The sequence below is a fragment of the Populus euphratica genome, unplaced genomic scaffold, assembly GCF_000495115.2.
Source record: "Populus euphratica unplaced genomic scaffold, PopEup_1.0 scaffold14.1, whole genome shotgun sequence".
Taxonomy (NCBI): Eukaryota; Viridiplantae; Streptophyta; class Magnoliopsida; order Malpighiales; family Salicaceae; genus Populus; species Populus euphratica.
Window position 1 is genome coordinate 15,510 of NW_011499876.1, and position 27,473 is coordinate 42,982.

Here is a 27,473-nt window from a genome sequence, read left to right on the forward strand (position 1 = left end):
TCAGAATTTATGGGATATGTACATGTTAATTCAAGCTGTAATATATATATATGTTGTGGCTCGCAGTACATGAACTAATTTTAGTAATTAATTATAGTAATGGGATTCAACGCATCAATGAGTTAAACCTTTTTGACTCCCATGTGCTCTATTGCATTTATAATAATTAATCTTAATACGATAATTCATATACCAAATTCGTGTATAATAACGTATCTTATAATACCATATTTTAGTTGAAGCGATCGGTTATCTTGAATCCAGTTTGTCTGTTATTCAATTTTCAGTGTTAATATATTAAAGTGAATTGGTTAAACAATCAGCTCAAGATACATATTCAAATACATATTAAATAGAATATACTTTCTTGTGCTTGGTCGGTCCACACTGATTAATGGCATATGCTAATTGTCACATATATCAATACAGAAAGCATAGTTATAAAATCTTGTTTTAAGTATGGATCTATGATCGGGTCGGGATCTTGAGTTGAGAGGGTAAATTTAAATTAACTAAAAAAAATTATTTTTTTTATTCTGTATTATTATGCCTTTCTAGTTTTTTTTCTATTTGAAGATAATGGTTTTTTTTTTGTTTTTTTTGTTTGGAATTATTAGGGTTTTCTAATTTTTTTCTATATAAGATATTGTAATAGTATTTTAGCACTATTAATAAAATTAGATATTTTGAAAATCTTCTATTGATTTTGGTTTTCTTGATATTTAAGATTTTGACTTGTAACAAATTCGATTATTCTTCACTCCCATGTAGAGTTTTAAGTAGGTTACATGTGAAATCGGATGTGTTTCACAGGTAGAGTTTGTGAAAATATATGGCTTGCAATCGCATGCCTTACCTTGAAAGGTAAGCCACATCTCTAGTGGTTTATCTAGATCGTGTCTGTCAGCCCACCTAAGAATGCATGTCTTAACCTTAAAATGTCTGCTTATCTTCATCATGCCAAAAACAGAATAAAGCAAGGAAGTTATTGCCCTTATTCCCAGGAGCATGTTGTATCTCAAGCAATTGTTCCTTTTGCGGTTAAGTTGCTTTACTAAAAAGAAAGCGGGGTTGGTTGCAGAAGAGTGGTGGTGAGAGGAGCTAGAGGGATTATCTTGCGTGCAAGATATCATCAGTAACCTGGAAAGTTAATGAATTAAGTTGGGTGTCATGGTCATGGTCTCTGCAGAAGGCAACGAGCATCTATACAGAAAGTAATGAAAAGCATCAGACTTCATGGTCATGGCCTCTGCACAAGGCAACAAGCATCAATCTATACAGAAAGTAGAAAAGCATTAGACTTCACTCAACGTCCAAGATTTTATCTTTTTTATAAGGACAGTGTTGTGACCTGAAATGAGTCAGGAATGACATCTTCTGATGGAGTTTTGAACATATTTTAATACCAATATATATGCTTAACTTTAAAGACAAGACAGATATGTAAAGAGTCTATAAGAGCATGGAGTCAAGTGATTCAAGCCCCTCTTTCAGACGGATGAGCTCCATCTTTTATATTCAATCAATTGATGGTATATGAGTTCTGCAGTTTACAGATGGCTGCGGCCTAAATTCCATTACAAAATAGTGTAGATGTGAAAATTTGACAAACCTTACCCATTTATAATCATTTGAGGCAGCATGAGATTCTGCGGCTTTCAAGAATATAATTGCATTACTTTTTAAAATATTTTATTTGGAAAGCATTTAAATAATATTTTTTTATTTTAAAAAAATTATATTTAATATCAAAATATAACAACAATCCAAAAACATAAAAAAAAAATCAATTTTAAAATAAAAATTCCAAATGGCCCCTCCACTGAGAAAAGCAGTCTGCTGATGACTAAAAAACTTCGGAACCATGCGTGTAACGACAAAAATATTAGATAAAATATTAGATAATGTCCTCAGCAAACAAAGGTGACGAAAACGAAAGGTAGTTGTGCGGATTAGGTAACAAAAGGTTCTTTGCTTTCTTATGTAATTTCTGGGAGTGACTTTGCTTCTTTTCCTAACAGTTTCCAACACAAACATGAGCACCGTACTTGCGTTTGCAAAACTGTAGGCAATTTTGAAAGCTCAGATTGGTTTGAATCATTGCTAAAATTTGACATCAGACAAGTTCAAATACCAACTCTTGTCTATTGTAAGCTTTGAATCAAAAAGATTGTGCTGGCTAATTCCACAACATGATTTATTTCCACCCCACAGCATGACTCTTTTATCTTCTGTACAAATAAGGCTAATGAATGGCACTACAAACAGTGCCTTCAGTTCAATATGGTACAAATACATTTGATAGCTTAAGTAGATAGAAAAGGGCTGCTTTTAAGATAAAACATGCATTTTATCCCATGTACCATTTTCAAAGTAAAACTTTGTTGCACCAACTGCAATTTGATTCTGACTTAAGGCAGCCTTCAAGTTAATGAGTTCACCATCCTTCTCTAATAATACCTGGGAAAGATGAAGGGGTGTAAAACTTTGATTTATGATCTAACGTTGGCAAGTCGTGCCCTTATTTCTTCGAGTTCCCCCTCATCATCAACACCCTCAGCTATAGCTTCTTCCTAAAAACAATCCAGAAGGGTATTTTATATTCTTGTGCTTCAAGGCATCAAAGAAAAGAAAATAAAGAAAACATTAATATGCCACACAAACCTCTTCCATCTGAGCAGATTGCTTCACTCTCTCCTTCCTGACTGCTGCTGGTAGCTCTGCAGCAGTCTCACCAGCTATAGCAGTCAATACCTTGTCAACTTCTTCTTCAATCTCCTCTTCCATATCCTCCGAATCCAGCACACTGTCAAGGGCATCGTCCACAAATTCCTCAATCACCCCTGCCTGCAAACCACAAACAAGAACGAGAGCTCTTATTTTAGAAGTATAGTACAAAATACAAATATCTATTAGTTGTTAGGTAGTTTAGTTTGTATGGAGGCAACCAATGATAACATCAATTTAGAAAGATTTTCTTCAGTTGGCAACATCCATACATATCTATTAAGCTCAAGTGAATAAAGAAGCCACAACATATTAAACACAGATTATCCCAATTTTCCTGCCATATTAGATCAAAAATGCCTAGAATGAAGGCAAGAAATGTTGATGCACTCCTTGAAGATCTGCAGTAAATGCAACGCCTGATAAATTTCCACTTTCTTCCAAGGTTCACATTTCTTAGATTATCAGTTCATATAGCAGAACAATCAAAATCAAATGAACCTTGGTCATTTCTTTGCTGAACTCTTGCATCGTAACAGCCACATCTGGAGCCTTCATGAGATCATTGACAAGCTTCATAACCTCAGCACTCTTGGACAAATGGCCCACTGTGCGAGCAATCGCTGCAAAATCAACCAGAAAAGAATGATACCAGGAAATTCAAATAAACTATCAGAGCTCATTCTAACAGAAACAAAGGTAATGAAAGAGAAAATAAATCAGAAAGTAGACAGCATACACACACATTTATCCTATTAAACATGGTAATCAACTGTGCATACATTTTTCCAAGTACTATATAACTTGCTTCAATTACACACTTGATGAACAGCCAGCTGATGAAAACAATCATCTTCTTACTTAAAATTTATTTATGGTAAAAAGGATCGATTGTTTGAAAACAATCATCTTCTTACTTAAAATTAAAGTGTTGTTTGAAAACCTGAATTTATTTATGGTAAAAAGGATCGATTGGTCCTCTTACATCTTGGACAGATGGTTGACTCTATTTTTCCAAACATACTTCAGTTACTTTGAGCCAAAGTACAAATATCTAACTCACAATAATTATGGTTTCTTTTTGGTTCTTAAGGCAACAAGGGCAGGGTTCAAATCACATTACAACCTTAACTCTCCAGAAAAGTGAGAATAACAATGGGAAGGCACCTCTGAACTCATAATTAGAAGTTCATGCTACCAACAATCACTCTCAATGGCTGTCTTAGCGCTCCATTGTAAGAAATACATACTTCTACATGTTTCTTACAAGCAAACGAGAATTAAAAGAGAATTCACTCCCAGAATTCTCTTATATATTTCATCTAGTTTCTTCCTAAGCTATATTGACACCAAGTAACCTAACCGGTGTCTCATATCATACCACTTGAGAAATATCAAATTGACCAACAGAACACCAAAAAAAAAAGCCACATGGTTTGATCAATTGTGCTTCACAAGAAAATCAAAATTCAGGAACTTATACAACAAACTGTGTATATAAAGTACTTATGAAGACAGAACAACACCTTTGAGACACAGGAATAGCAGTAAGTCCAGATTGTATTTGAAGTGTTGAACTGTATTCTATGTGCTTGTTTGTGTTATGAACAGATCACAATAGGATTTCAAACCATAGTCAAAATTTGTCTCCCAGTCAGCTCAACAGCCATTATTCTCATTTCACGATAAATTAATACATCATTTCTCAACAATTACTTTTTCACATGGATAACATTTTTGGAAATGTCATACTTACTCCCCAAAGATAAATTATAGGATTGCATGCTGATGACCATTATTGCATATATTTACTAGTGAATACATTCAACTTTTCTTCTGGCATTCGTTTCTTCACATTTATGATTCATCCGCCTTAACATCCAAACAAAAGCCAGATTATTCAAAAATGCATTTATTGTTCTTTGTCCATAAAACTTTGCAACAAAAGGTATGAAATTTTTTCTTCAAATTATGATTTCTGAAGAATTCTAAACCATTATGAACTCTAAGTTAACACAAACTATCTGAAAGGCACCTCCTCGCTTAACCATCCCTCTCGTCAATTATGTCTGAATCTGTGTCAAAGTTGTTTCTATAATCGAGATAACTTGTAGAGATAAATATAAGTAATGACGCTGCCTAAATTCAGAGACTTATTGCAGTACATAAACAACACGAAGCAATGGTTATCCACATTTGCAAGGTACAAAGTAAAAAAAAAAAAAAGTAAATAACGAATAATCATACCGACACTTTCTCCAAGATGCATTGATATTGAATTCATCTGTGCCTTATTTTCATAAAGACGGTTTACTGTTCTTCTAGACATCACAATTTCCTTGGCAAGTGCCTGGATAGAATAAAACACAAAACATGATATCATTCATAACAATAATTCTTAATTACAGCAATTAAAGTGGAAAGGTAACATCAAGTTATATACTAAATCAATCAAAGAAAACTCCAATAAAAAATCTAACTTCGTCAAATAAATAAATTTTGAAAATTCCAAAGAGTGCTTAGCAATTGATCAATAAGAGGAATTTATTTAATAAGAAAAGTAATACCTTGGCTGAGACCATATCATTTCTTTTAGCAGCATCTCTAATTGCTTTTTGTACAGTTTTCTCTTCTCTCTGTATATCTAAAAAATATCCATCAAGAAAAGAAAAGAAAAAAACATACCCATTAAAGTTAGGCCAAAATAAAGAATACCCATTAACATAAAAAATAAAAACCCAGATCCATCGGACGAAAATCAAACTAGAAATCTTAAAATAAAAATAAAATGACCTAAAAAATAGAAGAAAAGAAAAGATTGCCTCGGATTTGACGCTCGATGTTGCGGCCTTCTTGGCGTAGCCTGCGCTGCCAATCTCTGAGTTGTTGCTGTGGATTTGGCTTTGGCTTTATTATGTTCATTACTTTCTCCATGTTTTTCCCTCTGTTTCTTAACCGTTGATCAGCTCAACAGCTTCATGTTTCTCCTTTGTTTTTTTGGTTAACACGCAGGATGTTTTTGGAGCTCATTGATACTTAATGTCGGCACGAGCTTCTAACTCAGTCCTTCATTATTAAACTCCTCTCTGTTAGGACCTTGATTAAAGGAAGCGAGAGACTTCATAGGATTTTCTTGGGTTTTATAATAATATAGTTGTGTGCACGTATTATGATAACAATATAATTTTATTTATTTTATTATTTATATTATTATAATATAGTTGTGTGCGCGTATTATGATAACGATATAATTTTAGTTATTTCATTATTTATATTATCATAATCTTTCTATTTGTAATCATAATCATTATAATTATATGTATCTGAATAAACATATTTCATACTTATAAAATACTTAGTCTATATCTTTTATAATTTTATTTTCTTACAATTTTGTATCAAGTTTTGAAATAATTTAAATCATTTAAATTAGATTTAGAAGATTTTTATCCTAAAACTAAAATAAAATATAATTGTTTTTAAAGAGAGAAATTATTTAATATAGATTATTTTCTTGATGCATATTGAATTTAATTTTGGTATTTTATAGTAGTTACTAGATTATTGTCACGCTCTACAGATTAGATTAATTTTTTTAATGTTAAAAAAAATATTATTAATTTTTTAATAAAAAAGACTTTAATTATATAAAGATTAATCTACCATAAAAATTATTGGATGCAAAAACTACTATACACAAAACATAGTTTCTACAAGAACAATGGAGGTCCATTTGCCTGTCTATTTTTCTTGGGCTAAGAGTCACCTAAAGAGCTAGAGCTATATCTAGGGGCAGTGACCAGGCCCAGAAGAAACTGAAAACCTACGGGCGTCCAAATTGCAAGCCCAAAACAACATGAAACTCAAGGTTAATGCATGGCAAAGTGCTTTCGATTTAGAATCATAATAAGGGGAGGGTTCATGGCAGCTGTCCTTCATCCTCAATTATAGCCTACAAATCATTTATGTAAGTGATTGACAGCCGAACAATCACTATTGTGGAGTGGCTGTCGTTTTTGCAATGACTGTATATGGCCTTTGATTCCACACAATCCACATGGTTGTTGCTTGTTAGTGCAAACACTGTATATAGATATGTACATGATTGTTGCTAGTGCTGACATTGTGTAGGTGTGTGTGTTAAAAATATAAAAGGCGTGGGCTTTTACTCGCAGACGTATACATAAAACATTGTGAATCTATTCTATATTTTTTAATAATTTATTTTAATTTTTAAATTTTAATTTTGAGCTATTTAATCCCAATTAAAGACCAATTACATTCAATTTCTTAGTCAATTGTAAAATTGAAAGAAAATGGACCGGAATGAAAAAATGCCAAACATAAATAGCCTACCAGAAATTTTAGAAAATATACATTTTAGTCTTCTAATTATATAATTTCAATATCCCAATATTTTTTCAATTTAATTATAATACAAAAAATTTTTTTTGTTATTTTTAATCTCTAGTTGGGGGAGGAAAAAGAGAGAGAGAGAGAGAAATTGTCAAATTCCAACGGTAAAAGGAGCAAAATATCATTAGCACTAATTTAGGGCATAAAATGATCTTTATTCGTGTCAAAGGATTTTATTTAATAAGAAAAGTTTATATTATATGTTTCTTTACTTTTAAAGTTCACGGTAAAAAGCAAAGCTCGAATAGATTTTTAGTTTCGGTTTATTTTGATTTTTTAGAATGATTTTTATTTATTTATTTTTATGAATCATAGATATGTTATCACAGTTTCTAAGGTGCTTTTTAGGTGTTTTCGATCAAAAATTAGTTGAAAAAAAATTAGTTCGAAGAACCTTAAGCATTGATTTGTCACCCACCACAAATGTCAGAATCTCAGCAAAATTAAACGATGTGTAATCTAAATTAAAAAAAAATAGAGCAAGAAACATGTCATCGCCTTATATGCAAGAAAAAAAATACAAGAGCCCCATCATGCAGGCTTTCTCAGTGCAAGCCCACGCACAAGGCCTAAACAAATGGGCCAGATGAGTTGGCCTAGCTTATCGAACCAAACAATGCCTAACCTTTTTTATTTTTTTTTAATTTATGTTTTTTTAATTTATATTTAAATTAATATTCATTATCTCTTTTATTTTGTTCAAAGAGAGCCCATTTAAAATGATAATTATTTTTTTTTATCATGCATTTAATTTTTACAAAGCTTTTTCTTATTTATCTGTAATTTTTTATAATTTTTGTATAGATCAACTTTCTTTTATATGGATGAACTTTGGTTTGGAGAAAAGAAAAAAAATATTTGAAGATAATATTTTTAATATTTGCAATCTTTTATAATATTTTTTTATTTTATTTTATTTAATCAATTAATGCATGTCTATTTCTATTATTATTTGATTAAATTAAAAAATCTAATAAAAAATATAACAAAATAAATATCTCATGATTTGATATTAAATATTATGATTGGCATCTATCTTTTGATTTTTTTTATTTTGATTTTTAATTATTATTTATTGTATGTTTTTTTTTGCATTATTGACATATATAGTGCTTTACTTCTTTAGTATAATTTTTTTTTTTTAATTTTCACTTAAAGTTTTTTAAATATAAGAACTTGTTAAAAAAAAACTTAGGGTATAATTTTTTTGTTAACAAAAAAATCTAACATGTTGCGAGACATGAGTCACTGCATTCTAATGAAGGAAATGTGTGAGAGAGATTTTATTTAATTTAGTCAAAGTAATCATTAGAAAGAGATGAGATTAGAAGCAATCAAAATCATTTCGATATATTCGACCACTTTCCTTCTCCTTTTGTTTTCTACCACTCCTTAACATCAAATGTGGTACAAAGCGTTGGAGTTGAAATTGTCTCCCATATATTTTTTCCTTTCTTTCTATTAATTTAAAATTTAAAAAATATTATCAATATTTTTTTTAAAAGGGATCACATTTATAGTTTTTAAGACTATAAAAACTAATTAATTAATGTCATTAAACTAAAACGAGTAAGTTATTATTAAAACAAAACTTTAAAACATGGGGAGGGGTAATTATTTAGGATGGACACCATGTATCTATAATGTTTCCCCATATTTTCCCTCTCAACACACAAAAAACCCTTAAAATGGGAGTATTTTTGTTTTCTTACGAGGACACAAATATCTTTTAAAAAATCATTCTAGTCACTTATAAGAAGAACCTTCTATCCAAGGGTTTTGTTGTCATTTTCTTTTTTAATAAACAATGAAAGTGCTTCAATGCTTTCTTTCATGATCAAATTTATTTGAAGTTTTTTTTAGAAACATTTTTATATTTATATCCAATTTTTTATTTATATTTTGTTAGTTTAGGTAAGGCAAGAGGCATTTCTATCTTTTTATAATATGAAATATTAAAAAAAAGTTGATATCATGTGACAAGCCTGTGTCAACAAATAAATATAATCTATATTTTTTGAACAGCATATTTCAATAAATATAATTAGGTAAATGTTTCATGTTACGAAACCTTGATTTATATTTATTTTTAATTTTATTTATTTATTTATATAAATAATTAATTAATTTAATTAATTAAATAGTGCATAAGATTTTTACTCTATAATTAAAAAACAATCATGTGTAAAAACTTCTTGATAAAGCCTGCATATCTTTTCTTCTTCCTTTTTTTTAAAAAAAAAAAACTTACTTGCAGCATAATGCAAGTTAAAAAGCTAGTTAATTCTAAATGAAAGAAGAATAAATTGGCGAATTGATCTAGCTTGGCATATGTTTGCGTTTTTTTGTTGTAGTTTAAAATGTAAATTTTAAAAAATATAATTTATAATATTTTCATAATCAAGATTTTAAGAGATATTTGATTTATATTTATTTCTTGATTTTTTTTTACTTATTTACACGAATGTTTGATTGATTTATTTAATTAGAAGTTTCCATATGCTTTTTGATTTGTTCTTAAGTTTTTTAATGAATAAAAAACAATTAATAAAACTTTTATATCTATTTTTTTTATAAAACAAAAGTCCTACTCGCACCACAATGCAAGTTAAAAAGCCAGCTAACTCTTAAATGAATGAAGCACAAGGTGACATGATAGTCTAGTTTAATATATGTTTAATATTATGGAATATAATTTAAAAAATATATATAAATTTTAATTTTTTTAATCAAGATTTCAAGAGATAATGTTTTGTAGAATTTATACAAGAATATATATATTGATTAATCAAATTCTTTAAAACTATAATTAAGATAAAATACAATTTTAATTAAATCACACCGTAATTGAAATAAACTCGTAGCAATTTAGCAAGGTGCTGTAATGGGCGAGGTATTGATTTCTTAGCAGCACAAACTGTATAGCTTCTTCTAATTGGATTATACTGATTTGATAAAAAAAGAAAGATATGCGGCAATTATTTTTTAAATATTTTTTTTTTATTTTTAAAATTTATTTTTGATATTAATCCATCAAAATAATTTTAAAAAATTCAAATAATTTAATTTAATTTTAAAAAAACATTTTTAAAACATAAAACAAAAAATTCGACTCCATAGTACCATATAATATTTGGCATAGTTATATTATAACATATCATAATTCACATATTTCAAGGAGTTGATCAACAAGTCCTTAAATGTTCGTATGTGCTCACATGTTTGAATCTTTATCAAAGCAAGTTTTATTTGACTTTTTTTTTTCTTTTTTGGTAAGAAAAACAAGTTTTATTTTTCTTCCAAAGTTGATCACCTAACCCGACCAAAACAATGACTTTTTTTTTTAATTTTATCTATAATAATGTTATTTAATTAGAAAATTCTTGAGTTAATCCATTAATTTACAGGTAGACTCGCACAATTCCAAACCTGAGCCAGAGGACAGGCATGAGCCAGGCACTGCGGATAAATGAAATCATGGGTCCTTAATTGATGCAACCGGATCCAACCTGGTTGATGAATCTCAGTTGTGCTTAATCATTCCGAAACAATTTAATTCATGCATAAATTCATACCAATTTGATGGTCGGTTTACAAGTCGGATAGGTTTTTCTGGTATAATTTTAATAAAAATAATTAAAAACTAAATATTAAACTCAACATCTTTTAATTTTGAAGGAGTTTCTATCTCTATTAATGGTCAGATGATACTATAGATATATAAAAAAGCTCATTGATACACATTTAATGGGGGTTGATTCCGATTAATCTTTTTTATGTAAAAAAATATTTAAATTTTATTAATTTTTTTAATAAAATAAATCTAATTATAAACTCAAAATAAAATACATATTGAATAATATCTTAATTAAATATTGATATAATGACACATTAGATACTATTTTTCTTAAAAAAATATATTAAGACAATAACATATTAGATCGACTCAAGTTAACCTATCAAATATATAGCATAAATTATGAGACCGTGATAACCTTATATAAAATAAATCAAAATAAACTATAAAAGTCTATTCCTAATCAACTATATATTAGAGGATAAAGTTAAAAAAAAAATTAAATTAAAAAATAACAAAAAAAATACCTGAGTCAACCTAAGTTAACATGTTAAACATGCAAACTAGATCATGAGATAAAGGCAGTCCTATAAAAAGCAAATAAAAAAATTACGAAGTTCAATTTCTAATCAACATATTATTAAAAGATGAAATCAGAAATTTTTTTTAATTAAAAACAAGATAAAAAAAACTATTTAGACCAACTTAAGCTAACCTGGTAAAATCATAACCTTGGTCATAAGACTATAATAAATTCATAAAAAAAATATATTATGATCTCTATTCTAATAGATTTAGTGTTGAAGGTTAAAATTACAAATAAAAAAAATAAATCCATAAAATCATGATAAAATTCATAGAAAGTAAATTAAAAAAACAATTGTGAAAATTAATTTTCAAACAACTTAATATTGAAAAATGAAATTAAAAAAAAATCCAAAAAAAATTGAATTGTTAAATGGTGAAATTGAGAAAAAAATTATTTAATTAAAAAAACTAAAAAAATAAATTGAGTCAACTTGGATCGATCTACCAAATCCACGATCCCAGTCATGAAATTGAAATAATCTCATAGAAAACAAATAAAAAAATTATGAAGTCCTATTGAAAAAGATATAAAAAAGTGAATATAATCAATCTAAGTCAGCTTGTCAAATCTGTATCTCGAGTTATGAGATCAAAATAACCTTATAGAAGCAAATCTAAAAAAATTATGAAACTCAATTTTCAACTAACCCAACATTAAAGGATAAAATAAAAAAAAACATTCAATTGAAAAGGTAAGGAAAAAAACTAACTTGTGTCAACTCATGTTAATTTATTAAATCTGTAACCTAAATAATGAAATCATGAAAAATTCATAGAAAATAAATCAACAAAAATTATGAAGCCACACTTCCAACATATATAATATTAAAAGTTGATATATAAAAAAAAACTAAATTCATGAGACTAATATATATAACCTAATAAAAATAAATATGAAACAAAATATTTAAAATAATCTAATATTAAATAGTGAAAAAGAAGAAGAAGAATGGATGTTTGAAGTATAAAATTTAAAAAATAACTAAAAACCACCAAAAAAAACTCAAATAACAAAACAGTATTCAAATTCAAATGTATAATGTTTTTTTGTACGTGTGGCTACAAGCATATTTATGAAACCTCTTATCTAGGATTGAAGCAACCTAGATCCTTGACCGAGTTTCAAATAAACAAAACTTGGAATTGCAATTTATTTAATCAAACCCGGTTAACCAGAACCTAATATATATATATATATATATATATATTATTTCTTAATGAAATGTTTATTAACTTTTTGATACAATAGCTATATACAATCTACATTCACACAAGATATTTTTAACTATTTTTATATGGAATAACAGCATAAATTCATATAAATTATTTTTAAATTTTTTTATATGAAATATTTAAATTTCAAATATTTTTTAATATTTTTTCAGATTAATCTTTGTGACTTAGAACTGACCTTTTAGAATTGTCCAGGTTTAATAACTATAACTATAATAAGTTAACTATAAACCTTTGAGTATTTTGATAATTAATTAATATTAATACAGAATCACGCACAAAGCGCAACACACCCATTCATTTCTACACTAAAGAAGTGCGTGGCGAATTATGACAAAAAAAAAACAAATTTCAACAAAAAGGAAACAAATTTCACCTGTCAAAAATGCTTGATACTTTTCTAGCATGAAATAGCTTAAATCACAGGAACCACTAAAAATATTAATTTTAAAAATATTAAAAATAAAGATTCATAATATTAATTTTAATAGTATGTTTGAAATAATAAGAAACTTGAAATTTTCTATGTTTATTTTTTTAAATAAAAATTAATAATGACTGCAAGAATAATCTTCATTTAATAGTAAAATTGATAAAGATTATTACAATGGTGTGATGGTGGAGGAATAAATCTCGTATCCTCCTCCTCCTCCTGGCTTGGTGTTTGTATCTCAAGGAGCTACTATTTTTTTTAATCCAATCTACTTTAGCAAAAAGAAAAAGAGTACGTCACTAGATGTAAATGCGTTTTAAATAAAAAAAAATTAATGATTTAAGTTATAGTTTTGATTGAATCAAATAAATTAATTTTATTTTAATTAAATGATAAAAAATAGATGAAAATAATAAATCAATACTTTTTTAAAAAAGTTGATCATGATAACTTAAAAAAATAAATTTAAAAGTACAAAATTGAATAAAAATGAATAAAAAAACTTGTTAGAGTCAACTCAAAGTAGAACAAACATGTTATCTAGATAATAAGAGTCCAGTTAACTCAAATTAACTTATTACCTATAGCCCATATCATAAAATTAGGATATTCCAACAAAAAAATAAAGAAAATCAAAAAGATTTTTTTAAAAAAATAATATCAAACGATCAAATTAGAAAAGAAAATAAGCTAAAAAAAAATACTGATCAGTATTAACTTTTTAAACCTGTGATCTATATTATTATACTGGAAACAATATACATGGAAAAATAGAGAGACACAATCCGTGATAAATTAAATATTAAATAATAAAATTAAAAAAAATTATACAAAAGGATCCCTAAAAATATAACATTTAGAAAAATGAAGATAAATTAAAATAAAAATAAATTAGAGGGCAACTAAATTTTTTTGATGGAAGAGTGAAATCGAAAAGGAAAAATACTTTAATAAAAGAATAGAAAAATCAAAAGAATGAGAATCAAATTGAAAAAAATAATACATCATAAATTTGGATTGAAGGATGAAATTTAAAAAAAATTACAAAAAGGTCAAGAAAAAAAAATAAAAAAAAAATAATAACTAAAGTAAAAAAATACATGAAAAATTAGGATTGAATGATAAAATTGAAAAACAATCAAAATTTAAAAAAAAAACCATAAATAAAAACTAGAAACCAAAAGAACAAGGTCCAAATCCAAAAACAAAACAAATTTAAGAGCAATTCTGAAAATTTAGAATGTAGTCGTAAAAATCGAAAAGGAGAATGAGAAGAAGATAAAAAAATAAAAGGCTCATGCCCCCAAACAAAAGGTTCTTTTTGGAAACATACTATCCAAACATGATAGGGACGCCAAAAAGATTCAAATACCATCTTAGAAAACGTTGAGCGAGGTATCACACGCCACCCAAAACCATAACAATCCCTCACGCTTCAACGCTTGCAATACATGCATCAATGTTTTTTAAAATATTTATTAAATATTAGAGTATAGATTTTTCTCATAATAAATTTAATGACATCATGAAATGTTACCAACAATTACCAACAATAACCAGAGTTGGTCATACTCTATGTTTAAAGGCAAATAATCAATTACAATAATAATAGAAGATAAAAAAACAAGAAAAAGACCTTGCAAACACAATGAAGCTTCGATTATGATATTAGTAGCATCATAAAAAAAGTCTTGATGAGATGAATTTAATAACATTAGAAAAGGTATCCCAACAATAAATACAGTGAGCCATATGTGCATGGAGAAAAGAGTGTGGCCCAATTTGGTAATCATTGATTGTTTTTTTTTAATGTTTTTCAATTTATTTTGTTGAGATTTTTTTGATAATATTAGCGATATATAATTAAAACTTTAATGTATTTGTATGTTTCTTTCTTTCTTTTTATTTATTCTCTCTCCTCATTTTAGTTTATCACTTATTTTGGGATAAAGAGTGACACCCACTTCACTCAATAATAATGACTTTTATTAATACGGTTGAATTTATCTTGTTCATATCTTTTTAATAATATTAATGATATCATAATTAGAGTTTTTTTTCTTATCATGATATTTATAAAATTGTGCTATTTTGTTAAAAATAAATTCTATTTGTGTTATTTAGCAAATAATTTTTTAATTGATATCAGTAAGTGAAAATACCCTCAAGTAGAATGCAAATAAGGGGAAATGATGAGCAACAACAACAATTTCTTTCATAAGATCCGGGTAATATGAAATACTCCAAAATTATAATGAAAATGGCTTTTTTTTTTTTTTAAGATTAAATTCACATCCAAGTGGAGGAGCTACGTTTTGGTCCGTGAGCCATATCCCAGACAAGGTGAGATTCATAAACAAACTGGTTAGTAAAAGATTGAATTCAGTGCACTCTTGCCTAACAAGGAGATCTGTTACGCCTATACATGACAAATTTGAGTTCAAACTTCAACGATCTGTTGTCTCCTAGTCATCTCTTCCCTTAAAACTGTCAAACCAATTCAAGGGGGCCGACAAAGAAAGGCTTGAGAGTCTAGCCCGTTGATTTGCACACTACGAAAATACTTTTCCATGGCAAAAGAAAATTATTTTACCTAATTAGCCGTTCCATTCTTAAAATAAATTGAAAAAGAAAACCACCAATTAATAATAAAAATACGATTTCACCTCATCCTCAAGGGCGACAGCTTATTATCTGTTCAAGGATAGCAAGTTTTTAGATGACGTTTGAGAAAATCGTGATGGGGAAAATGACAGCGATGAGATGACCCAGAAAAAATATCAACTTGAAAAGAAAAGGAAGGCAATCAAAAGTTGTGGGCAATGAAAGCAAGAAAACCAGTTGAAATATTACCTTCAAAATTGTATCTTCTTTCCTTATTTCTTCCACTAATTCTTCATGAATTGGGAACTCCAAATCTTACTTCATCTTTATAAGAAAAAGATAAAAATACAATGAAAATAGCCCCTTCCATCAACAAAGCAAATTAGTGTAGCATATAGGGGGGGTGAGAGCAGAGGAAACACCATCCTGCCTTCTCCGAGTATTTTAATTTTCTCTTCTTGTTTCCTTCCTTCTCTCTCTCATTCCATGCTCCCTCCCTCCTTGTCATTTCAGAAGGTAAAAACAATCTCTTGGATTCTACTGTATGTGTATTTGAGTGCTCATCACCATCACCATCCTTCATTTCTTGCAGAACTGCCCCATCTTTTTTTTTAGGAAGAATCCAAGATCAATCCTTTGTGTCTTCTAGCTGAAAAAAATTGGAGGGGAGGAAAAATGGTTGACCTGTGGGAATTCGCTGTACATGCGATAAATGGGAGGTGGTTCTCTGTTTTTGCCTCTTTTTTAATCATGGCTGGAGCTGGTGCTACATATCTGTTTGGCACCTACTCAAAAGACATAAAAGCCACACTTGGTTATGACCAAACCACTCTTAATCTCCTAGGATTCTTTAAGGATCTGGGTGCCAATGTCGGGGTCTTTTCTGGGCTTCTAGCTGAAGTGACACCAACATGGTTTGTGCTTCTGGTAGGTTCTGCCATGAACTTTGCAGGGTACTTCATGATTTGGCTAGCTGTGACTCAGAAGATAGCCAGGCCTGCTGTTTGGCAGATGTGTTTGTATATTTGTATGGGAGCCAATTCCCAAAATTTTGCGAACACAGGAGCTCTTGTCACTTGTGTGAAGAATTTCCCAGAAAGTAGAGGGGTGATGTTGGGTCTGTTGAAGGGTTTTGTTGGGTTAAGTGGAGCTATCCTGACACAATTTTACTTGGCCATCTATGGAACTGATTCAAAGTCTCTCATTCTTCTCATTGGATGGCTCCCAGCTGCTTTATCTGTGATTTTTGTGTATACAGTTCGGGAAAGGAAGCCTGAGAGGCAACCTAATGAGCTCAGGGTTTTTTACCATTTTCTCTACGTGTCAATTGTGCTAGCTTTGTTTCTCATGGCTATGAATATAGTTGAAAAACAGGTTGATTTCTCTAAAGCAGCCTATGCTGGAAGTGTCGCTGTAGTTTGTGCCCTGCTTTTTATACCTCTCATTATTGCCATTAGAGAGGATTGGGTCCAATGGAACCTCAAGAATCAAGATGGAATGAAGCCCGCAACAGAGACAACCGTTGACAGGGCACTAGATATTGCACCAGAAGTGAAGTCTGAAGTCTCAAAAGAGAAAGAGGAGAAGGCTAAAGAATCTTGTTTCGCCAGCATATGTCATAAGCCAGAGAGAGGTGAAGACTACACCATCTTACAAGCACTTTTGAGCATGGATATGCTAATCTTGTTTGCCGCAACATTTTGTGGCCTTGGTGGAAGCTTAACAGCAGTGGACAACTTGGGCCAGATTGGTGAATCCCTAGGATATCCAACTAAAACCATCAAATCCTTCGTTTCACTAGTGAGCATATGGAATTATTTTGGAAGGGTATTTTCTGGATTTGTTTCTGAAAGCTTATTAGTGAAGTACAAGATGCCTCGGCCCCTGATGATGACATTTGTTCTCCTTTTGGCATGCGTAGGCCATCTCCTCATTGCCTTCCCCTTCCCGGGTTCAGTCTATGTAGCATCGGTGATTATGGGGTTCGCATTTGGTGCACAATTGCCATTGCTGTTCGCTATAATCTCTGAGCTCTTTGGCCTAAAGTACTACTCTACATTGTTCAATTGTGGACAGTTAGCTAGTCCTCTTGGGTCATATATACTTAATGTGAAGATCACTGGACACTTATACGATCATGAAGCACTGAAGGAGCTAGCAAAGAAGGGTATGAATAGATCATCAGTGAAGGAACTAATCTGTATGGGGTCCCAGTGTTACAGGGTACCCTTTATAATTCTGTCTTCTGTGACATTGTTTGGTGCTCTTATTTCACTGGTTTTGGTGATGAGGACGAGGAAATTTTACGGCAGCGATATATACAAGAAGTTTAGAGAGATTCATGGAGTGAGCTGAGATCGAGAACAAGCTCAAATAAGATTGAGAGAAGGTGATCACAAGAAGGCCACTGTACTTGCCAAATTGATTGTATTACCATTATTTATCTAATTGGGAACTTTCATGTTCGTTGTCTCATTAAAAAAATTTAAAGTTGTGATATTTTCAACATAGATGCAGTGATATCAAGCAGCAGTCAGAAAGGGTTAAAAAAAAATTCCTTCCACAGGTGCAGCGTGCCAACACCAACGATAAAAAGTGGGGAAAAAGAAGCATAATCCCTTGCATAAATGCAGTAGTTCCAACAGCAGCACCGAAAATTCCATCAAACTTTGTAGAAGAAATAAAAAAACATGGATTATGTGGGTTTCACGGGAGGATTGGCATCCCATCTGCCTGGAATAAGTTGATAAAAATAGGCGAAAGTTCTAAATATGATTGCTTGGAAGAAGAACATAAGAAATTGATGCTTTCATTATCAGGATTAAAGAAATCATGGTGTGTTCTTTTCTGGGCTTCACGGGTGGATTGGCATCCCATCAGCCTGTGGTTGTCTGCTAGTAAGTTTCCACATCTTGTCAAATGTAAACAGCGAATTCAATCATTCAATGATGGTCATGTCAGCCTCTCTCCACACGGGAGCAATCAAGCACGGCAAAAACAGCAGTAATATTCCCGGGTTTTATTTTGGTTTATAGTATGATCCATATCTTAAGCTAGATATTGAGATATGATTCAAACATATTTCACTAAATAAAAATATCGACATATATGGGCCACATATATTGTTATTGTTAGTAGATTGTTTGTCCACGCTATACTTCTTATATCAATTTTCTTGAAACAAAATAAAAGCTAATTTGTTTTTTATTAAAATATTTTAAATTATACTAGAAAAAATATAGATTGAAACTCAATAAATTTATTTTGATTTGATTTATTTTTTAAGTTTTAATATTGGTTAAAGTGTGTTATAAGGCCAGAAATGGAATTATTTAAGATTTTAAGATATTTAACCCACAACATTTTAGTGCTAATTTATAATTTCAATTTGTCATTAACTAGCCATCTTTAGCGTTTTTAAATTGGGTCAAAGTAAACAATCATTTCTCTTGGCTATGTAAAGAAAAAAACGACGACAAAACGAAACTTATATTTCCTCAAATTCTATCTCGATTGAGAGGTACAAGTTTATTTTATATATATATATCGTTTCCATTATAATATAAACTTTGATTTCTCCCGTGACAACATTTTCTCTCTCCTCCTGCCCTCTTTCTCCTTGTTCATCTTATCCATAAAAAAATAATAAAATAAACTAAGGTCATTTATACAAAATTTCAAAAATCTCACTAAAAAAGTATATTAGAAATTTAATATATATTTAATGATAAATTAGCTGATTTAGAAATACAAATATAAATTGAAGAAATATCTCATATATAAAGATAAATTGAGTCACTAACCTTTTTTTCTCTCTAAAAAAAATAACATAATATTTTTTTACATTTAATATCAACTACTTCAACCATGTCTTTAAACTCTTCACCAACCACCATGAATAGAGGTAATGAAATATTTTAACAAACAAATAAAATATTTATTGTTTTCATTATTATTCCTCCACCATCGTCACCACTCCCTTTTCTTTATTAAATATATTATTATTATTATTATGTTACTTTTCCACCTCTTCCTTTTTCTCCTTTTAGTCTGCATCATTATTAATATCATTACTATCATGATTATCTTTATTATTTTTACCATTACAATCTACTTTTTCCCCTTAATTTTTTCATGTATTTTTTAAAAAATAAGAATTTTCCAAGAAATATGTTTTCAATGAAATTCAATCAATTCTTGTCGCTTTTAGTTATTTTATGAGATAAGATGGATAAGAAAATAAAAATAACAAAATAACATAAAATAGAAATAAAAAAATAAAAAAATAAAATTTTAGGGATAAACGATAAAGAAAAAAGGAAAAGGGGTTTGAAGTGACGAATGACTAAAAATTATAATGGAAGATCACGCAAATGAGAAAAAAATAAATAAATAGGAGAGGTGAACAAAATAAAAAAACTATAAAACTATAGTAAAAGATTTTAGATGATTAAGAATAGAAAATATAATTAATTTTAAGCATAAAAAATTTCAATTAGAAATCCATAAATAAAATCTTTTAATATTATTTTTCATTCTAACTTTTCTTTTTAACTACATAAACAATATTAATAGAGGAACTAAAGAAGAAGATAAGGACTCATATATGCAAAGAGGCCACATAGTCCACCAATAGCAAACAACCAAAAAAAAAATAAATTAAAACTCTAGTCATTTAAAAAATTACAATTGTCTTTAACCCTTTTTCCACACATTATTGTGGACTCCCTGTTACCTAATGCCAAAAACATTGGATTTGGAAAAAGAATTCTTGCAATGAAAGTTATCAAAGTAACTTGTTCACAATAAATTTAAAAAATATAAGAAAAAAAAATCTTAAGATTTTATTGTAATTTTAAAAGTACAAGATATATAAAGAATAGTCTTATACCACTCAAGGAATCACTCCTATATTAAAATTTCACCAATTAAAAATTGAATTTATCACAACAACCTACCTTATAGAATTACAATCATATCTTAAATAGTTTTACAAATAATAGTTACTTAATAACTAACAAATCCTAAATACTAAAAAAAAACTAATTATACAAAAACAACAATAGTTAATATTAACTACTATTACCACTTGGATAATTGACATCATTTATTGGAAATCAACTACTTCTTGAACATACATTGCTCAAAATATATCGATCTATTAGAACTTGCATTAACACAATCCTTAGCTTTAGTACCATCTTTCTATTTGTTAAACTCAATCTTTTTCTTTCCTTTGACTTTCTTCCTGATGTCCTATCTTGATTCTTAGAACTTGCATCATTACCCTTCTCTTCTTTGATCTCATAGAATAAACCCCTCATTGACCGATCTATCTCTCTATGACCAACCCTATTATGGTTAACAAACTGTAGTCTTTTCTACGCCAAAATAGATCGTTCATGGCACCACATAACAACCCTGCTGACCAACCTTCCCTTCAAATAGCAGCCTCAAATTTTCAATATTAATTCCATAAATCTATATAAAATCCAAAACATCCTCGAGTTTTAATTAACCTAAAATCCAAGCAAAAACTAATATAAAATCAACCCAAAATTGAAGCTTTTCCTTAAAATAAATAAATTATACTACCAAATTTAGTACAAATTACATATCATTTTAGATTTGAAAATTATATTGCCAAATTTTTATTTGTAGTCAATATGACTTTTCCCTAGTTTATACTTTTTATGCCTTATAGGTATTGGATTAGCCTTTTAAAATTTGTTCATTGGGATAGTGAGAGACTTTTGTTATGACCAATAGGTTAGTTAACCTACCCATATTTAATGACTAGAACCATTATTTTGTTGTCTCCATATATACTAGTAAACCTACCCATGTTTAATGGCTAGAACCATTATTTTGATGTCTGTATATATACCATTAGGCAAGCCTGATGCCATGCTTTTCAAAGATAGGTGACAAGACAATCAAGATTGTGAAAGATACTCAAGAACAACCTAATGAGATTCTAAAACTAAAAATAGAAAGGTAATATTTAAATAGAAGATTTCAATGTGAACTATTTTATTTGAAGCATTTGCATCCTATTGTCAATAAAGTTATAAATTCATAAATAAAGCAAGCAAAAATGACATCACAATAAGTTTGGTCATTACAAGCTTCCAAGATAAAATGTCATGATAGTCGAGTATGTTAATTTTTTTTATTTGTAATTTACTTCTCAAAAGTTGGTTCATTAGCATTAAAAGGAAATGAGATTTAGTTGTGATAAATTAATTATGATTATTAGAAACCCTAACTATTTTTTATAGTTTTAAGATAAAACATTTGTAATGTTAGAAGAAAGATATTATTACCGTAAAGTATTTTACTTAAGATAAGTTGTATTTCTACATCTCTTTTATTTCTAATGGAATGTCATGCCTAATACTATTGGTCTATCTATATAGATAAAGATGAGTCTATTGTAATTAGTTAAGCCTTGAGAGGACACATAAGTTGAATCCTAATCATTTTAAAGTCCCTATCATATATGTCACTCTTAATTGCTTGGTGAATTGACATATCTATAAATTATTTACTCTAATTATAACTTATGACTATTAATGGTCTATCATACCATGTCAATAAATAATCATATGGGTCTTTAGTTGGCTCATTGAACCCAACCCAAATCCCATGAGGATTTGTCGCTATCTATTTTATATATGCAATAGTGGCCCGTGAAAAATGACTTGTTTAGGATGATTTAACCTATATTATTAAAGTTTACTCACAACTTATTTTAAACGAGGTTTCTCTGTAAAACTAAATAAAATTCTAACTCAAGCGACAATAAGTGAAATTGTTTCTAATTTATAAATAAAATATAGGTTAGATTTAAAAAATATGTTAATTAACATGGAAGGGTAATATTGAATGAAAGAAAATTTTTATTGAATAAAGTATGTAAAAAGAAAAAATCTAGAGGGCCAAAAAGGAAATATGGAATAGTGGGGGGGTAAATATGCAAATCATAAGAAATTGGATATATAACTACCCAATTTCTTCTCTTATAGTCAGTGGTTCTTCATGCTTAAAGGGAAGGATTTGCTCTTTTTTTTCTTCTATTCATTTTCTACTAAATTACATAAAAAGAAAGCTGTAATTAAGGTATAATTAGGAATAAAAAAAGTGTTTAAAGGTTTGTAGGGTTATTTTGAAGAGAAACATTAAAAGTTAAGGTTTAAGAAGGAAGAGAAAAGAACTTGAAATTTTCTTGCATTCTATCCTTGAAACATTATTCAATTGGAGTAATGGACCTATCTAATATGATTAATTGCTTTGATGAAGAAATACAATTGTTAATATTATATGAAATTGGGGATTTATGATGTGAATTGTTGTAATGATTGAATGATGTTTATAAGCATAAAATAAGATTGGGTAATTGGCTAATTTCAAAAAAATGGAAGAAACAAATCCTTAATCCTTAACGAACATATATGACCAATAGGAAGAAATTAGGAAAAAATGGAGAATTAAAAAAAATTAAAATTGTGTTAAATGGCATGTATATAAATGTAAATGGAAGGAAAGAATGAGATTTTTCTTTAAAAAAAAAAAAAACAAAGAAAGAAAGAGAAACCTTCCATACACTCTCCAATGATTTCGGCCAAGACAACCAAAAAGAGAAGGGTTTGGGTTTTGACCTTGTCAACGTGGAGAAATATGTTCACTTGAATTGGTTGACTTGTTCTAGAATTAAAAAAAAAAAAACATAAAGAATCAAAAAGGAAATCTAACTAATTTTACAAACAAGAAATTTGGCTAAGCATATGTTTGAATATTATGTTTGTTTAAATTAAAAGGTACATAAATCATATTGAGTTGTGTTGATTTGTAAAAAGAAATTTGAATAAAAAAAGAAAACAACTATGGACAATATAAATAACAAGAACGAGGACGTGTTAATGCAAATAAGTAAGAAATTGAAATTTATATGGAAGATGAAGTCGATCCTTATAATAAATGAATGATTAGTGATTTATTATTTTTGTTGGTATAGGAGCAGCGAACCATATCACGTGCACATGTGTTAGATAAATGCTCCACACATTCTAGAAATTTATGAGTGATTTGATCAATAGTTACATGTTTCTTTAATTATATTATAATTAAATCTAAAGGATATGAATGGTGAATTATAAAAACTAATCTATGGTTAATGAGATTAGTGTACTGAGCAAATTGAGAAAACTAATCCCTATCTAAAGAGATTAGTGTTTTGCTTACTTGGCAAAGTAAAGACCTACTGGGCGGATTAAAAATACTGATTTGGCCAAGTGGTAAGAACTTAGGATCAAGGGGTTTGCTCCCTCTGTGGTCTCAGATTCGAGTTCTTGGTTGCTCATATGATGGCCACTGGAGGCTTACATGGTCGTTAACTTCAGGGCCCGTGGGATTAGTCATGGTGCGCGCAAGCTGGCCCAGACACCCACGTTAATCTAAAAAAAATACTGATTTCTTGGATAATGGGATTTGTGACCTAAATATGGGTTTAAAGTCTCTTGAATTGGCAACCGAAGAAACTAAATCCTTGAATGATGGGTTTACTGCTTGAAGTGTTGGACAATTTAAAGAATTTAAATAATTTAGTTATAAAATAAATGCTGGAATGAACTAATAATAATGGATATCAACATGCCTAAAGTTTTTGTTATGAATAGTATTGGATGATGAAGAAAAAAGATTATATGAATACTTGAGTATATACAAGTGTAGTTTTTTCCTTGGTAATCAACACTTATAGGATCGCTGCATTGTAGGACCAATTGCTCCCAGGGTGGCTGGGCTGCTAAAAAATAAATGTTTTCTTCTCTGCTGGAACTAATTGAGTAGTTTTTCTCTTTTAATCCAGAATTTAAGAACATTCTTATGAGCCGTGATTAGGCTTTTTGTGTTCAAACCATGCAGGTTCAACCATGGATCTCAAGAAAAAAAAGGGTTTAAGCTAAAGCATCCCCTGAACAAACGATTTCCATCTTGAACATTTACACAGGATGCTTGTCCATGAAAATAATGTTGCACGAACATTCAGATACTCAGATCCATAGAGTGGCGCGGCTAGCAGATCTAATAATAAACGACACCATTTTTTACGCTGAAGGTACCAAGAGTGGTGCGATTGTTAAAACCAAGTTACAATCATACTTGTCAAAATAGCATATGTAATTTCATTCACACCAAGCAACCATATCTATACATATTACATAATATTTTGGTAGTGGTCCATGTCTTTTGGTATTTTTATTACCACTAACCATACATAGATATGAGATTTCAAAAAAAGAAAAAAACCTAGGATCACAAAAAGGTTTACATACTCTAATTTCATGTGCACATCTACAGCATTCAATTGCTGCCCGCACTAATTGTCTAGCCAGCTAATCATAATCCTTTACTTAAGTGGTTACTTTTTTTTCTCATGGGTCTTATTGTTTATATGGGTAGCATATACTTTACACGAGGAATGAGCATAATTGTATGAATCATTATAGAAGGCAATTCTCCAAGCTTATGGGTCTTTACGATGCGGTTCTAGCATATAGGGATCTTTGCAATGTAGTTCTCCAAATATATGGTCTTTATAATGTAGTTATTCAAGTATATACAGATCATAGCATGGCAGAAGCTGAGTCAACTAGGTCGCTTGTGTAACCTTCCCGAGCCATTGAAGAGAATCATTTACTAGATAAACACTGTCTGGTAACAAATCCAATGAGACACCAACAAATGATTCTCTTCAATGGCTCAGTCAGATTACACAAGTGACCTGATTGACTCAACATTTGACTCTTTTTTCATGCCATGATCTGCATATGTATGGATAACTACATTGCAAAAACCATATGCTTGCAAAACTACATTGGATAAGCCCCCATATGCTTGCAGAACTGCATTATACAACAATTCACTGCATTATACAACAATTCATGCAATTATAACAATTCCTCACATAAGCCCATATAAACAACAAACAAGACTAATAAGAAAAAAATGACCACCCAATTGCTAGGTCAAGGACTATGATTAGAATAACAAGGGCAAGAATTATAGACAAGTGGTGTGGGCAGCAATTGATTTGAAGTGAGCAGCTTCAAGCTTAACTTCACATGCACTCCATGCAACATGAACGAGCACAGTAACAAAGAATATGGTTATGATAGCATCGGGTGTTCTAAACGGAGAGAGTTCCATATGTCAACTGGATAAAAGGTAGCCAGCGCCGCAACGAGAGAGAGAGGAATCTGGTATGTTTGTCCATTCCCCTATAAATGTTTGTCCATTCCCCTATAAAGTTAAAAAATGAACTGCTTTAGATCCAGAAACAAGTAATAAATCTAGAAAGTTAAACTAAAAGAATTATCAGCATGAAAACAATGACCAACTACTTGCAGTGTTTTTTTTCAGAGGGAACGGAAGGAAGGGGTGGGGTTCCCCTTCATCATACATGCCACATGACCTATAACAATCAAAAGCCCATAAACCAACTTAGTTGATTCAAAAAATGAAGGCCACTTATTCTGGTTTTGTCCCAAATGCCGCTGCAACTTAATGCTGTTGCAGAGCATTCATGAAGCATCTACCGTGCCATGGTAGTGCCAAACTCAGATACACATCTAACATCCCAAATGTAAAATTAGAGCATCATGTTTCAAGCAAAAGATCAAAAAATCATAGTAGAGATCCATCAACCAGAGGATCTGTGGCTTGCTAAAACTCATTGATCACAACACAGGAGGCAGAAAAGAGATGGGCTTGTGAAAGCGCCTATAGGTGATGGGTTGTTTAAGGATAAAATCGTTTACGCTTGTAAGTCTAAGAATTCCTGACCAAATTGCACCTATTTGTAGCCATTTCAAGATTTGATTTCAAGCTTCTCTTTTATATTTCTTTTTTCCTTCTCTTTCCGGACTGAATCCATTCTTGGATCAGTCTTTTCTCCAAACACTACACCTACCTCACCCGTTTACCTTACATATTCCATCAAACACTTGAATTCTATATTGTATTGCAAAATTTATATTCAGGGAAGCTTCCCATCTGAATAAATTTGAGGGATACCCATGGATTTATTTACTGTGGAAGGCTTGAGCCACATACAATTTATCACACTTACCCACTTATAAAAATGTAAAGAAGGAAACAGAGTGGATCTGGTTGATTGGTCTAATTCCTTCTCTCCTCTCCTAGATCTGCATGGTTCAACTAATGAACTTAATTCCTATCACTGTACCAGAAGTTTCATCATCCGTAACTTCTTACTCTAAACATTACCCAAATACCCCTGAATTCAACCCAAATTAATTAACAAATTCTAGATTCTTTTGAGCTCTACACCCTAAAACCTGGGAAAAAGACTAAGATCTACCCTTTTCACATGTATCTATACAAGAAATCTCAGCAAATCTCAACCAGAAAGAGACTAAAGACAAGAACCCATGAATAGCAAACAAATTCACCTAGCAATTGAGCTTCATGGCTCAAAATACAAACTCAAAAAGCAAAATACTTACTTGTGAGATTCTCGGAATACAGCAATCCTCTCTCACAATCTCTTTTCTGGAGCAAGGGAGAGAATGGGAGGACGAGATCTGTAATTTTGTTAATTCATAAAAAACAAAAAAAGGATGATAATGTTAGGAAAAAAGAAAACCAATAAAAAAAAAGTAAAGTTTGTCTTTGGTATTACGCCAGTATTTAGGATTATGATTTAAAAAAAAATATTTTATAAGAATATTTTTAATTGAACTTAATTTTAAAAAGTAGATGATTAATTAAAATTGTGATTAAAATTAATATTAAATTTTTTTTAATATATTTGATTAATAATATTTTTAAAATTGAGGTTATAAAATAATTTTAATATATAGATATATATTA

General features: G+C 29.8%; 2 protein-coding genes and 1 long non-coding RNA gene across 5 annotated transcripts; 1 reads left to right on the top strand and 2 right to left on the bottom strand.

Moving 5' to 3' along the window:
- Window positions 1-2,170: 2,170 nt before the first annotated feature.
- On the bottom strand, window positions 2,171-20,876 carry LOC105128343 (vacuolar protein sorting-associated protein 24 homolog 1-like). Of its 2 annotated transcripts, XM_011029956.1 has the most exons (7): window positions 20,866-20,876; window positions 5,550-5,714; window positions 5,295-5,371; window positions 4,975-5,077; window positions 3,229-3,350; window positions 2,665-2,847; window positions 2,171-2,573 (listed from the first exon to the last, which is right to left on the bottom strand). In XM_011029956.1, the coding sequence occupies exons 2-7, from the start codon at window positions 5,659-5,661 to the stop codon at window positions 2,493-2,495; spliced, it is 678 nt and encodes a 225-aa protein (XP_011028258.1). In that variant the 5' UTR covers window positions 5,662-5,714; window positions 20,866-20,876; the 3' UTR covers window positions 2,171-2,492. The 2 variants fall into 2 exon arrangements, with proteins under 2 accessions (XP_011028258.1, XP_011028257.1); XM_011029955.1 differs by lacking the exon at window positions 20,866-20,876 and having other exon boundaries at window positions 5,550-5,818.
- Window positions 15,703-18,084, top strand: LOC105128342 (uncharacterized). The gene has a single exon (XM_011029954.1). The coding sequence runs from the start codon at window positions 16,254-16,256 to the stop codon at window positions 17,931-17,933; it is 1,680 nt and encodes a 559-aa protein (XP_011028256.1). The 5' UTR covers window positions 15,703-16,253; the 3' UTR covers window positions 17,934-18,084.
- A 4,184-nt stretch (window positions 20,877-25,060) lies between the features above and the next one.
- Window positions 25,061-27,238, bottom strand: LOC105128345 (uncharacterized). 2 transcript variants are annotated; one of them, XR_842837.1, is made up of 3 exons: window positions 27,107-27,238; window positions 25,441-25,858; window positions 25,061-25,410 (listed from the first exon to the last, which is right to left on the bottom strand). It is a non-coding gene; the product is annotated as an uncharacterized LOC105128345 (long non-coding RNA). The 2 variants fall into 2 exon arrangements; XR_842836.1 differs by having other exon boundaries at window positions 25,061-25,858; window positions 27,107-27,233.
- Between the last annotated feature and the right edge of the window lie 235 nt (window positions 27,239-27,473).

Coding starts and splice junctions, on each gene's coding strand:
- LOC105128342 (XM_011029954.1), top strand. CDS start 16,254: ATGGTTGACCTGTGGGAATTCGCTGTACATGCGATAAATGGGAGGTGG.
- LOC105128343 (XM_011029956.1), bottom strand. CDS start 5,661: ATGGAGAAAGTAATGAACATAATAAAGCCAAAGCCAAATCCACAGCAA. Junction 5,078..5,294: donor ATGATATGGTCTCAGCCAAG/GTATTACTTTTC, acceptor TATTCTATCCAG/GCACTTGCCAAGGAAATTGT. Junction 2,848..3,228: donor TCAGCAAAGAAATGACCAAG/GTTCATTTGATT, acceptor TGTGGTTTGCAG/GCAGGGGTGATTGAGGAATT.